We start from the raw sequence: 14935 nt of genomic DNA on the forward strand, positions 1-14935 counted from the left end.
ACCACATTGCTTCACACCAACACTCAGCTACCCCGACCAACGGTCCGGTTCCGAGGTACTCAGCTAGACAGGGAACCACCTTACAGACCTTAATACTCAGCATATAGAACAACAGCTATCACATTAGATTGTTTCTTGTTCTTTTAAAACCTCTGTCACTATAGAGGAGTTTTCTAGAATGAGTTTCAAATAGCACTAAAATCCACTATAACAGCTTATGAAGTTTATCAGCTAGTGCTTTTTAAGCAATTAAGCGTGCTTTTCAGACACACCAACCCTCAGTGGGCTACATGCTCTAGACTGGGATTGAGCAGAATTTTTAGATATCACAGCTCCCGATTCACCAGTGGTTTCAGCAAAATGCAGAATCTGAGTGCAAAAGGTCTTTCCCCTTCCACCCAGCAGCCAAATGGAGCTTCCCCTAGTCAGCTTCATGGGGTCTACAGCAGAGGGAGAACATTGTTTTTGCTAAAACTGTACAATCAAATGTATTCACTGTTGAGAACACCCAGATAATTTGGAGTTATTCAAAATGAACGATGCCTAAAAGCCATCTTCCCATTTTACCAAATTAATCTGCATTTGCTTTTAACAAATAAGGGGCAGCTAAAATGATGTATATCTTACAGGAAGTAATTACATTTTTCATAACAAATCTTCTGTTCATTGACTTCCAGTGCTTTTCATTTGTTTTTAAAATTCTTAGAGCTTTTAGCTGCACCACATTCAGAAACATACAGACCACCTAATACTACCACATATTTTCAAAATCTTGTACCCTTTTACCATGCGACTAGAACTCAGCCACCAGGCCATATAACAGTTTATTATTTCAGACCTGCAGGCTATTCCACATCAGTACTGGCTATGTCCTTTAACAAAATCCTACATACACTACATGCTTGGAAAAGTCAGGTCCTTTTAAAAAGTGCTGCGGAAGCCAACCTAACAAGGCACAAAAGGCTCTCTGTGAGTTCCTGGAACAACAACAAAAAAAAGCGCCTGTAACTTTGCACAAACTGTTTGAGCTAGGTATTATGCCTGAAGAACATTCACAAAGATTATGATAGAGATAAAAGGGAAGCCATCACTTTCTGAATTCCAAATCAGGCCTAAAATTCTATTTCCAAGTAAATATTATTACTGAATTAGCTGATAATGGAATTGGGTTTTGGATGCAAAGAAAACTACATGCATTAACTTGTTTTTGACAGGAAAAGTCACAGACTCTTAAGGAGAAATTCCATTTCCAAATCGACCCCCCCACACTTGACATTACAGTGCTCTGCACGGAAGGAAAATGGAAAATTTTCCTATTATCTGCAAACTGAAGACACCAATCACAAGTACGATCTCTAAAATGGGAAATAAAATTAAAACTTCATTGTAATTTACTGTTATTACATATTCTCCTCTTCCCGTATGTATGCCATTTAAGCATGGTTAAGGCATTTATGCTTCCAGTGAGGAAATAGATTACTCCCTACTTTACACTATTCTATTTCTCAACACATGATGGAAATACTGTACCAAATGTATGCACACACAAAGGACAAATAATTTAATATTTACTAGGAGTCAAAACTGCATCATCAACTTCTTCAAAGGAGGCCTATACAGTCATCTTTGTCTCAGACAAAGCATAAGCACTTGTCTGACTCTGATATCCTACAAATATGCACACTGAAGTTAAATTCGGTGGTTTTAAATAGCGAGTACTAGACCTTCTTAGTAATATTTTGCATTTATACCAACATGTTATGTGACATTTCTTCTAGGATCCACTTAATCATCGACGTTTACACTCAGATTACCGAGTTAATTTACATTCCCTACTGAGCACAGCTTACTACAGAGGACTGTTAGTTATGATTACCAAACACACAAGGCAGTTTAGATATCAATGTTTGTAGCCAGATGGATGGCATTGGTCCACAGGTCCGGACCACCTAGAGTGCTGTTGTTCTTCTGCACATAGTTTTTGTTGAATTTCTATGTTTATTATACTGGAATTTCTCATCTTTCTGTCTCTGAGACTGGATGCTACATAGAAGAACAGTATGGAAATGGCAAAGTGCCCAGAAATAACAATCTTTCATAACTGCCTTTTGCCTGAGTCAGAAAATGGATCTTACTGTAACCGTAATCTACAATCTAGCAATCTACACTTGAAGGGTTAAAAGAGAAACAGGCACAGCAATCAGCTATTCCAGACTGTCACAGGCTGTGGTCAAGCTTTCATTGCCCATACACAGTACAGCACCATGAGCCATTTTTTCCACATTCTCTCCCTGCTAAATGCTCTGGTCTCAAACAGCCCCAGCACTTCTTTAACAAGATTTTCAACATTAGTTTCCCCCCCACAGGCAGCTGGGAGCCTTTCACTTACTGCGATAAACATCAAATGACTGAGGTCAATTTTCAGCCCCAAGTACACAAAGAAATACGTGGGCAGGATCTGTACTCGTCCTGATAAACACAGCCACAAATCAGAATCTCAGAAACCTCTTCATCAAACATCCCTGGATTTAGACACTAATGACACCAAAGATGCATCAAATTTCAAATGATTTGATTATCTATGTGAATGTTAACTAGCGTTGTCTCATCTTTTTGACCATCAGACCATCTGACAAAACCAAGTTGTCGCATGGCTGGTACAGAAGTTCTAAAAGCAAACAAATTTTATGGAAAACCTAGATACTGACAATTGAGAACCTGGTCCTCGAGAAGTTCTTCAGCACCCTTATGTCTCCATTTTCAATACAGGGCTCCACCGTGATCACAGAAACTGAGACAGCCCTATACGTAAACTAGATCAGAGTTTAGACAGAAAGTTTTAAAGACAACCAGATCTTGAACTTGGTGTTTCGTGGACTTTTGAATGAACTATCATGCTCAGAAAATTTAGCATCATGAGCAATCTACTGCATGTTCTGCACAGTACAGGTACCAAGCCAATAGGTACTGTGCACGATGCTTTTACATGTTTTTGATAGTGTTTGTTTAAAAAAACAAACAAACAATGGGGAGTTCTGGGCATTAAGCAGTCTAGGCATATACAGTAGAGTTTCATTGCTTTATGTTATGATGCAGCTACCTTCAATGAACTGAGTCACCAGCTCATCCGTCAGTTGAAAGAAATTTATTCTCTGCTTAAGAGGAGAGCCTACAGCATGCCCTTATGCATACTGCTAGAATAAATACTTATTTAAAAGTACTTATTGATACAGACAGTATGAATTTAAAAACAGAATTTATCACCCCAAGGAGAATATTATATTCCAGTCAGAGAGAAAAATATAACTTCCACTTCTGCATGGACTGCGCATCTCAGCAGTCTGATCTCACCTACTTAAACTTGAAATGCAACAGAAATCAAACTGAAGATACTGCCAACTAACATCTGCCCATGATGAACCACATACTTATTTCCAGTTATTTAACAGTTTTTAAAAAAAATCACACTACACCTTACTCAAGGTTACTCTAAGCCTTTAGAAAAGGTATACAACTTCTAGCAGCGATCACAGATGACCATAAAACAGAGGCTGTATAAAATGGAGAAAATCGGTTTTGTATCTCTGAATGGAGTCTTCAAGAACATCCTTTTAATAAGACAGACAAAAAAAAACTAATTAGCTCCAAATTCTAATTCTATAGGCTTATGAATAGATTTAAAGCTACTGCAGCTATCACCAACAAGGTGAGATGAGGCTTAAGGTACTACAGTCCTTTTGCTGTGTTGTATTTTATTATTGTTTATTATATACTGGTTTAGATTAAATCAGTGCTTCATTTCAAAAGTGTTCCTTTTTTCACTATCTGAACAAATCAGGGCTAAGTATGACATCAATTGTTTGCAGCTGACAGTGAAACAAACAAATAAAAACCCTAAAATGACTCGTTGTTCCTTTCTCCCCCATTACCAGCTTACGGGAAGAGATCAGATTAAATAGACAGGTATGTATCTGAAAATCCTTTCTCTCCTTTAGAGTAAGGAAAAGGTTTCTCGCTCCTATTGTGGAATGTCTGGTTATAGGAAAAAATGTTCTAGATTGAATGAGTTAGAAGTTGAACAAAAGGTCAGTTTGGGTTAATAGAAAAAAGCTTATTTTCCAATATAACAGTAAAACGTATTCACAACATTCAATTTATTACTACCTATTCAAAAGTAAATCCTTTTGATATTTTAAGTGTTTAACTGTAGCACTAGAATTTGTATCAGCAAACAGCAGTATTTATCTGAGATGAGCTGCTTCTGCAGTTGCTGCCAGAGTTGCTTCCACCTTCATTTAAAGGACTTACAAGAAAAATCCACTCAGTACCTGAACCGTGGAACTAATTAGCAGTTATTTACACAGAAGACTGCATGCACTTCAAGATTTGACAGCTGATAACTGAAAAACAGCAGCAAAAACTATCAGCTTCTCAACCTAAGACACAGGAGCCTTTAGTCACATCACTGCTTGCCAGCGTAGAAACTGCAACCATTAAGTCACAGGGTACAGCTACTAAGCTCACTGAAAAAGACCAGCTTGGTCAGGGTTTATTCAGTCTTGGAAAGAAAGTTTCATCGCTCTCATTCCTTTTTCTGAACACCAAATGTTAATACCATCTTGAAGAAACAATGAGCAAGTATATTAAATTTTTCTTTACATTGCAGGAAGCTCAGAGTTGAGCTACATTCAGATATTTGACTTACGAAAAAACAAAATGAAAACAACAAAAAACAAATAAAACCCCCACAACTCCCGTAAATATTACCCTTACATCACCAAGAAATTCCTGTAACTATTTTAATGCAGCATGCATTGTTTTTTCATCTGAATTACCAACATTTATGTCAAAACTGAAACATATGAAGTTAACATGGAATTTCACAATACATTCATGGAATACAATAACATGGAATTTTGCAGGTATTAAAGGTCAAGACCTTCCTCCCCGAGTCTAGTTTATTCAAAAACATGCATCTCATGAAAAATCAGTAGAACAGAAAAAATTGGTTAGAACATCACTATCTTCCACCTGAAACAGTATTCTGGCTTTTGCTCAGTTCAGAACTACAGAGTGCATTCACATCCTCTATATGAATTAGGCACCTGCGATCTCCTTGCACTCATCAGCAAATGATCAGAAATACCAAATCACTAGGACAAGGACACAGTAGTCATAAACTGTCAAAGGGTTACCACTATTACCATCTTTTCAACATACCAGCTCTAGGACATTATTCTGCTTTCCACAGTTTTCCTGATTAATCGATCTTTCTTATATCAAATTTTTACAACAGTCAGAAACTAATTTAAAAGCTTGAAACTTAAAATACTAAAATGGTGTACATTAAAGCCTCAAAGAAAAAAATAGGTCATAAAGACAAGCTGAACTTACAGTTTGTGATGTCAGGAGGGGCATAACTATCATTCATGAACATGCTGGTGGGTTTTGCAACCTTCAGATAAACAAAGTCTGATGTGTTTTTTAAGGCAGTCACTGCTTCTTCATGAGTAACTTCTTCTAAACAAACACTGTTCACCTAAAGATTAAACATAAATTATCAACGCAAAAAAATGCCAGGTTTCACAGGTCACTCAGAAATCTCTTGGAGCACTCTAGCATTAGGAGTCTTTATTATGATTCATGTGCCGCAGACATAATTGGTCAAGCTATTTAAAAGATGCTTTTTAGTGCTGTAAAATATTTAAAAAGTCTTTCCTCAAAAGATTATAATAAACTGTATTGACAGTAGCATTGGAAAAGCAGCAAATCCTTTTCAATCTTCTCTCCTATTTTGTATTAAAAGTTAACAACAACAAAACCGACCCACTTTCCAGCAACCCAAATCAAAGCTATGCTGATACTACTGCTTACCACAATGACCAATACTATCTTGCTATGTTATGCTACCTCAATTATTTGCCTAAACCTACATTTTCTCTTTTGATCAGCCTGTCAATTTGCTTGCACAAAAGCAAACTTTTTGATTCTTGTTGTATTGTAGGCACAGAGATACGCTTGGCCATAATCACAGCACTGACACTGTATGTTATTATAAGCATTAACTAGAAGAAAGGTTTTTCTAATATGAAAAAATAACTATTTCATCTTGTCATTATGTAATTAAGTTTTAGATGTTGTAATGGGTAACACACACTTGCCAAAGGTAGAGGTCAAAACTGGTGCAGAAAGAACCAAAAGTGACTGACATATCCCCAGTAACAAGAAATAATTTTAACTTCAGAGGCAATAGATTTTCTGACTATTGCTATTAACATGAAACAGCAGCATTTAGTTAAGAAAATAAGTCCTTTAACAATTAGTATCTAATACAAAGCCTTAGTAAATTGAGTTGTTGCCCCTCTTTTCCATATTCTAAGAGAAAAATAAGTTCTACAAATAATTCTAGGCTACATGGAAAACACAGCTCGCACTGTAATGAATGTGAGAGACCAAAGACACTTTCTATTGTTTGATAAATATAACTTCACAGACAGCGTAAAAATAACCGAACCATTACAATTCTGTTATTTGTGGAGGAAAAAAATTCTACTGCATATTTTAAATGTATTATTACCATCTGTGTTTTCCAAAGATCTCTTGTTGACTTACTTTAAAAAAAAAAAAAAATACCAATTCTTGCTACTCCTGAAGACTGAAAAGTTGTTTTGCAGTACAGTGGTAGTAAACTGCAGTACGATCAAAACACACAGACAGAAAAGTTATATTCTGCAAAATACACAAGCTCATCTCCACATTAGCGACTAAAACAATCCCACTGTGTGCTGGTTTACATGCCAGTCACTCAGATTCAGACAAATAATAGCAGCCATGAGAAACCAAAGAGGTTGCTTAATACTGATTCTACGCGATACACTGTGCTGAGGAACAGATTTCCTGAAAAAATGGTGTTGAGCACTGCAGCCTTTTTTTTTTTTTTTTTTAAATCATTGATTTGCTGGCAAATCAATGCTGTTGACTTTTTATTATTTTTTTTTTTTTAATATTTATTTCTGCAAAATAATACTCCACTGGCAAGCAGCTTAACCACAAAGTGAATCATGTCCTTACTGGGTGTGAAAATGAACACTCATTAAAGAAAAACCCTACCACTTTTACTTACAGCTAAAAGTTTGTCTCCAATCTGAAGTTTGCCATCTTTATGGGCTGCCCCCCCTTCAATGATTTTGGTTACATAGATGCTGTTGTCTCCAGGTATATGCTGATTTCCTACACCACCAGCAATACTGAAACCAAGACCTGCTTGAAGATAAAGTTTTTACTCAAGAAACCTTTTACAATTCATTAGATTCAAATTACTGTACAAATAATAATGCTCTCTGCATCATTTATGTGTATATACATCCATACATTTTTGTATATATAAAAATACTAGGCTGTGGCTGAAGCAATACTGGATGTATTTTCAAGTGAACTCCACGATGTTCCAGAAAGCTCTGGAAAAACTACAACATTTACAGAAGTTCTGACAATCAAAAACTAAATAGTTTACTTAATGCATTGCGAAGGGTGCACATAGCAAAGCTATAGCATTGCCAGTAGTATTTAAAGAACTGCTTTCCAACATGTCTGCATATAGAAACAAAAAGAACATTTATCTAAACTTCTTTAATCTCTGAAAGATCTTTCTAAGTCATTCACATGAAATATTTTACTCCTGTTTATAACATACGTGAAAATTACTAAATAGTATCAGCAACACATTTTTATCATTTGAAAGTAAAACAGGCATTCTACAAGAATAGTTTCAGGACACTCATGGAAGAAAATTCAGAAGCATTTGAGAAGTCACTGTCTAAATTTTCATAATTCTGCGTCTGCTTGAACTACGCGTGCAAGTTACTGTGTTATTCTGAAAAAAATATGCAGAAATTTATCATCATCTTTATTCTTCTTGTGAAACAGAAATTTTAGACTTCCTACATACCTTTAGGGCCTTTTACAAGCTTTATTTCCACTATTTTTTCTGTGACTGGTTTTCTTCTTTTGACATACAATCGTACAATTGATCCCGCTTCTTTTAATGCTTCAACTGCTTTGCTGTGTGTCACATCACGAACATCAACCTCATTTACTCGTAGAATACAATCGTTAACCCTAGAGACAGCAACATTCATGTTCAGCTGCTACATTATAACACAGCAGACACACTAGGAGATTAATATTATATCTAAAATACACTAAAACTAGTGTTAAGACAGTAAGATACATAGATTTTGCTTCAAAATTACATTGATTCAGGACAATACTCTAAAATTAGTCATTAGTGCCTACATATATAACAAAGATAGCTAGAAAATACGTAAATGGAATATCTTGTCCCCATCTGAAGAGGATGCTCTCTAAATGAAACACATAAGGTAGAATTTTGAACATGGCTTTATACAAACTACCTTTAATTTAGAGATTTAAAAAAGAATTTGAAAAAAAATTAGGCATCATACAATAAGAATTCACTAGTTTTAAACCATGCTATGAACAAGTCAAACTCCCTTCTTACTTTTCACAAGCTGTTGAAGTGCCAGCTTTCCATTCCATTTAACGTGTTGCTGTAGTATCATGAGGCTCTCATTACACTAAGTAGAATGCCAGACCCACCTGTCACTGAGTTCTGCCAGATGTACCTTCTGACAATGACCAACAAGCTAAAACGAAGTCTTGAAATAAGCTTAATAAGACTAAAAAGCTTACAGTCATCAGGCATTGACACCAAATATGATAGAAGCAAGTTCTCGACAACACAACAGAGGAAAAAATAAAAGTTGATCCTATGATCACCTTAATTTTTTTTCTACACAGTGATACAGGAGTTTACTGCTCTGGATTAAAAATAACTAAAAATAATTCATTAAAGCAATTTGTTACGAACTTTAACAGTACCTTTCAAATTAAGTTGCAAATATCACTTGCTACCATATGCCAGCACTGGTAAAGTAGTATCATCCCAAGATTAAATAAGAAAATGGGGGATACTAGAGAAGGAGTACTCTATCAATTTAAACAAACACATGGCTTTTGAAGATGTGCAGCATCTTTCCAAAATTGAAGCATAGTTATACCAAGCACAGAAGAGGGCCGTTAAGCTCAATGACCTTGCATATTAGAAAACCTGCACATAGATAACCAGGAGTTAACTATCCTACATATCTAAGCTTTTCCTTTGTATATTGAATTAGGAACTATAGAACATTTAGCATAATCAGTTTATACCACCAAATAAAAAACGAAAATTTCACTTAAGTTCACTCTGCTGCAGATTTTCTTGGTTGAAAAAAAAAGAATTTAAACAATGGTCCAAACAGTTTTCATTATGTACAAATTACTTCTGCAAGATAAACTTATTTAAAATGCAATGTATTATGATAGACTGAAACAAACAGAAAATGTTCTATCACCTGTTAGAAAAAATAATAATAAACATTTAGTAACCCGATACAGAAAGTCATCATACCGTAATCTTCCATCCTGTGCAGCTGCACCCCCGGCTATAATTTTTGTAATGAAAATACTTGAATCATCCCCAATATGTGGGTTGTCCGTGCCACCCGCAATGCTAAAGCCAAGTCCTGAATTTCCCTAAAGTTAGAGGGGAAAAAAAATTACACATTTCTTTTTTGGGGGAAAATATACATAGATACGATTCAATATAAAACTAAAATTTCATAAACCTGATAAAAATTAAGACATTTTAAGCAATATACTATATGCAACTATTTGCAATACATATATGTAACTCTATGTAAGACATGTAATTACACTTGCTTTTACAGAAGCAGGCAGGACAAGTCATTGTATCACTGTAAGAGCTGCAGATGCAAACTCACCCCATTTCTTATTGAAGCGAACCTGACAAACTAGAGAGAAAGTTCCTTTTCCAGTGAGCTACATATTTGAAGTTGTTCATATCAATATTTGCTCCTCACTGTTTTTTCAAAAAAAATCTCAAGTAACGTAATATATCCTTACAGACACAAAGACCCACTGACATTTTCTCTTCAAAGGTTGCCTGCCCTTATTATCAGCTGTAAGACCTCTTCAGCCTCTCAGTACTGACCAGAACTGTACAGACATCAAATATAGACAACTATTTCTCCTTGTTAGTAACGCATTTCATGGAAGAGAACTTAGATAGATCTTTACATTGTAAACCTTAAAAAAGCAATGCATATGACAAGGTATCATTTGTAATCTCAACTAGAAGCCTGAATCTCATTATATAATAAAACTTGTTGGTATAAATATATAAATAAAGCCCGTTATGTATGGCAATATATGAAATTATTTTTTTAATACTTTCTGCAAGTATAGATAATAACCTATAATGCAGAATGTCTTCAAAATTCTTCCCTCATTTTACTATCAATGGTCAAGTATACCAATAAAAACTGCTCCAGAAACTACGTATATTGAGGTTAAATATACATAAGGGAAAAACAGTAAGGACTGTTTCAAATTGCCATTTAGCTATATCAAAATAGGTTAATTTTTCATATTTATCTATTACAAGCCCCACTTGAAAACAGAGTACAGGAAGACATTTAGCATGTTACCCTTTCAAGAGTAATTTCTTCATACTCATAATCTGCATCTGTGCCATTGACCTAAAAAGAAACAGAAATGAGACTTAGAGGATTTTTACACTTGATACAACACACTTAGCTAGGCAGGCAGCTCATTCCCATCACATCTCAGCTGATACACACTGACCGGTGAGCTCAGAAGTGTGATTTTCACACCACTCTGTACGTGCATCAGACACTTTTCCTGTTAGTTTAAATGTAAAGCTTTGAAGAGAGCACTGTTCTACATGGATACTGCCCAGCAGAAGCCTACTGATGACCTCCAGAAAGAACTGCTCTTGATGTTCTTCAGGCCATACAACCTGAGCAAGTTAGAAGTGAGAAAAAAGGAAGGGGCTGTAGGGTAGAGAAGAAATTGCATAAAAGATCAGAGCAGTATTTTCAAACAATTGTTCCTCCCAGAGCAGAGAAAAATCAAAAGATGGATGCTTTGCACAATTTCTCACTAGAAATGCATACAGCCCTTCTAAAGCAGGTTTAAAAAAAAAAAAACATTTTTACTAGCATTTTTCACATTACATATATACTAAAGACCAACACATTACAAGAGGACCAAAACCAAAAGAATTTGAAATATTTTATGAAGCTAGATAAGAAAAAATACAAATACTAGAAATAAGCCATGATCCAAAGGGAAGCCTTGTCTTCCACAACTTTTACAGGCTCTCTAGTACCAGGCTCATGTATGCCTCACTGCAGTTTTGTTAATCTCTAATTATATCTACCCTTATGGCAACACAAACCGTATCCATTCCAGACATAACAGATTATCATCTTCCTCTTTGCACAGTACCTCAAAAATGATACATCCTTAATAGTTTGTTCAATGGAAACGATACTGTGTCTTTAAACACGTGATATTTCTCCATTAAAAAGGGAACAGGTCTTGGCCTTCTGAACACATGAAACTAGATCTGTTTCTACACCAACACCAAAGAAAAACTTCTCAATCACAGTGGCTTAAGTTAGCTTAGTCTTTGAACTATTATCTACAAAAACGACATGTGCTAACCGAACCAGCCATCTAGAATTACATCACGCCAGGGAAGTGGTTCAAGATGATTGATCAGTAGGTGGCTTTTTTTTTTTTTTAAATAAACAAGGATAATTAATAATTTCCCTATTCATTACTGTTAAAAATGCCAACCCTAATGTATGTAAGCAATCTATTTCCATGTACCTAACTCTAACCCAAATTTAATACATTCTAGATAAAGAGGAGTAAAGAAGGATCTCCGTTTCTGTATTTTACTTTAGGTCCGTTCTCCAGACCCTCTTATTACTATTTATACACTTTTCAATTGATTTTATCTAGTGAACTGAACATTAGCACAGGCAGGAAGGAGCAAAGGTACACAAAATGATAAAAATCAGTCCTATTTTATTTTTGCAAATTTTGAAGGCATCTAGGATCTGTGGAGCCACACACTATTTGCAGGGACTTTTCCTGGATAAAAGAAACTACAGCATTCTACACAAGTACAGTCATTTTGCCATAACAGAAGCCCAGCACTTTGCTTTGAATTACTAGTAGTTCAGCACAATTTGGTTAGTCTTCTGGTCGTAATAGAGTTAATTTTGCTGGTATGGTTAACCTTCTCATACATCACCATCCTAGTTTTGTTTCTATTTCCTTGTCTGCTTGCTTGTTTTTACAAAGAATAAAAAATATGCTTCTTGGTGTCTTTTTCCCAACCCAAATTGAGTTCTAAGATGGTGTACTTCCTCAGCAGCTTTGTAATTCAGTTAACAAGAGCTGTGTTCTTGAATATTTTTCCATCACTGACTTTGTTTTGTTTTGTTTTGTTGTTTTGGTTTGGTTTTCCAATAGAAAAAAAGCTTTAACACTTAAAGTTTTGTAGATTCATGATGCAGTTACCTCACAGCTGTGATTTTACCTTACATAACACTGAACAATTCCATTACCTACATGGGAACCTGGAAGAATATTCCTTTAGCTCCTATGCTTACATAGTAGGTTCAACTACAGATAACTATGAGTGAATTTGTTTTATGTTCACTGCAAACTGGTAAGTCAGATAGCTTGTAATTTTGAGTGTCATTTTGTTCTGTTAGGCCTATTTTCTATTTCTGTTTCTATTATCTACCATCCCACAAGGGATTCTATCAGATGAAGCCTTCTGAAACGTGAATACATTCTTATTAATCACTTGTCTTTCTGATTTAGCTTGTGTGTGCAGAGACACCTCACCTTTGGTATTCTTTTCTAAACTGTGTCACATCAGTAAAAGGGCCAGGCACTGCAGACTTCGGCTGTGATCTTTTATTAAGTCAGCATTATTCATACTCAGGACTCATAAATGAGCCATTTACGTCGCTGTACTAATCGTTTGTCTTCCACTTAAACTGTTAATTCATGCTTTTGCCTGTCTTGATCTACTACAGCTTCTTTTTAGCAACTTTCAATTATTAATGTTTTTGACAATAACAAGATTTGTTCTTGTTCTTTATGCTTGCTAAGTAAAGCCAAAAAAAAAAAGTAAATTTATGCTTTACTGCATAAACATTTACTGCTTTGCTAGAATAAAGCCAATATAAAGTAACTAGTACAGACCTTAACACTATTCAGGAAAACAACAAATGGGACATATGTAACTGTAAGAGGAAGGTACAGGGAAAAAAAATCAGATCTGAAACCTATGTCAAACTTGCATATGTTCCAAAGCCTCTGAAGACCATCTGCCAGGGGTACTCTTAGCACAGATCATACACGGCCAAACACAAATTTTGGCCTCCGTATAGCCACGCTTATTACCTTAATGTTTCCAAGAGAATCAACAATTTTTATGAACATTTAGAGCACTACAATCTTAAGTAAAGCCAGTGTGTTGAGAAGTGTTTTATGAGAAGTGCAACGGAAATGGCACATTAAATATTAAAGCATCTACCAGCACAGCTGAAGATACGGATTGTTCTCTGAGGTTCCAGAAGTTCAGGGTCCAAACACTGCGTTTTGCATTGTGTTGCACTGTCACACAGCAGTACTCACACAGAACCTTCCACGTACAATCTACAATTTATTTTATTTCATTAGTAGATTTTTTTTCTCATAAAAAAGCTATCTAAGGAGTTAGATAAACATCAGCAGACCTGACAAAACCACGTATCATAAGAGAGGTAAAACAGGCTTTTTTGATCAGTAACAACAGACCTAAACAACTAACATTATCTGAAGTTGTAATTGAAAGGTAGCGTAGGCTTACATATGTTGGAGTCTCCAAAGAATCTGTATTCACCAGCACTGGAGGGGGATTTGCCTTTAAAAGAAGAATCAAAAAAAATATTACACAATGTTGAAGAAAACACTAACAGTAATTATGCAACATTTGGTTTGCTGGGTTTCTCAAAGGTCTGTCAAAAGGTAGCCTCAGCTTAACAACCTCAAATATTGACCTCTTTTGAAACACTTGTTTCTATCCTGAAGAAAGTGCTTTCACACCACAAAACCACATTCTGAGCTCATAGATTTTGTATACAAATTCTGTCTTTTATCTTGTTTTTCAAGTGGAAAAAAATATGATTCATGCTATCATTGGACAAAATGTCAGTTACCCTAGTGTTTGTGATACGACATTCAGGACTGCTTTACCAGCCAATAATCCTAAAAAAGTTCTGGTGGCTTTGATTCCTACTTCTTCCTACCAGAAAGTTTTTTGTATTTCACTTTTTTTTTTTGTTTTTTTGTTGTTTCAAAAAAAACCTGCAAAAATGCAAGCTTATAGATAACTACCTTATTGAAGAAAATATCTACAAAACCATCTTGTGAAAAGAAATCCACATCAGACATTCATTCACAGTACAGCACCATGTACTTCCATGAGAAATGTGTTATGGATTCATAGGCTGTAAGAAGTTAGACATTACTGCTACAGAAATACAAAATTATATGACATGCTTACTGTCCAGGAACTTTAGAACAAGGAAACAATTATTTACTTATGTTACTGAAAACTTTTCTATGAAAATGCAGTTTCAGCTGAAAGAAAATTCATACTGGAAAAATGTATCTGAAACACTTTGAAACAGATTTCTTTTTTTTTCCCCTCCAATATATCAGGAAGAGGCTGAGAGGAATAAAAATACTTTTCATGCCTCATACTAATGGCAGGTACAAAAGGAGAAGCCACAAATGTTGCATTCTTTCCTAGATATAACTAGATGCTCTTCTCACTGACAAGGGAACTTCCAAGAACTACAGGCAATGGTGTTGTAAATGCTAGCATCCGGCCTGCTCTAAGAACAAAATGAGTGCAGATACATTCCTGACCCCAAATACTGTTCATATACTAAGCCCAATGAGATGTACAAACTCA

General features: G+C 35.4%; 1 protein-coding gene across 25 annotated transcripts in view; it reads right to left on the minus strand.

Moving 5' to 3' along the window:
• The window catches only part of DLG1 (discs large MAGUK scaffold protein 1), a 151626-nt gene that overhangs the window by 45567 nt on the left and 91124 nt on the right, over window positions 1-14935 (minus strand). For 13 of the 25 annotated variants that reach the window (XM_040566729.1, XM_040566721.1, XM_040566717.1 and 10 more), the window contains 6 exons: window positions 13826-13879; window positions 10572-10622; window positions 9473-9597; window positions 7949-8118; window positions 7124-7260; window positions 5395-5539 (listed from right to left, as the gene is read on the minus strand). In XM_040566729.1, coding sequence (XP_040422663.1) covers window positions 5395-5539; window positions 7124-7260; window positions 7949-8118; window positions 9473-9597; window positions 10572-10622; window positions 13826-13879 — 682 coding nt within the window. Of the gene's footprint in view, window positions 1-5394; window positions 5540-7123; window positions 7264-7948; window positions 8119-9472; window positions 9598-10571; window positions 10623-13825; window positions 13880-14935 lie in introns of all 25 variants that reach the window. The other 12 variants (XM_040566715.1, XM_040566718.1, XM_040566714.1 and 9 more) reach the window with 1 other exon arrangement.

Source organism: Cygnus olor, chromosome 9 (assembly GCF_009769625.2).
Source record: "Cygnus olor isolate bCygOlo1 chromosome 9, bCygOlo1.pri.v2, whole genome shotgun sequence".
Classification (NCBI taxonomy): domain Eukaryota; kingdom Metazoa; phylum Chordata; class Aves; order Anseriformes; family Anatidae; genus Cygnus; species Cygnus olor.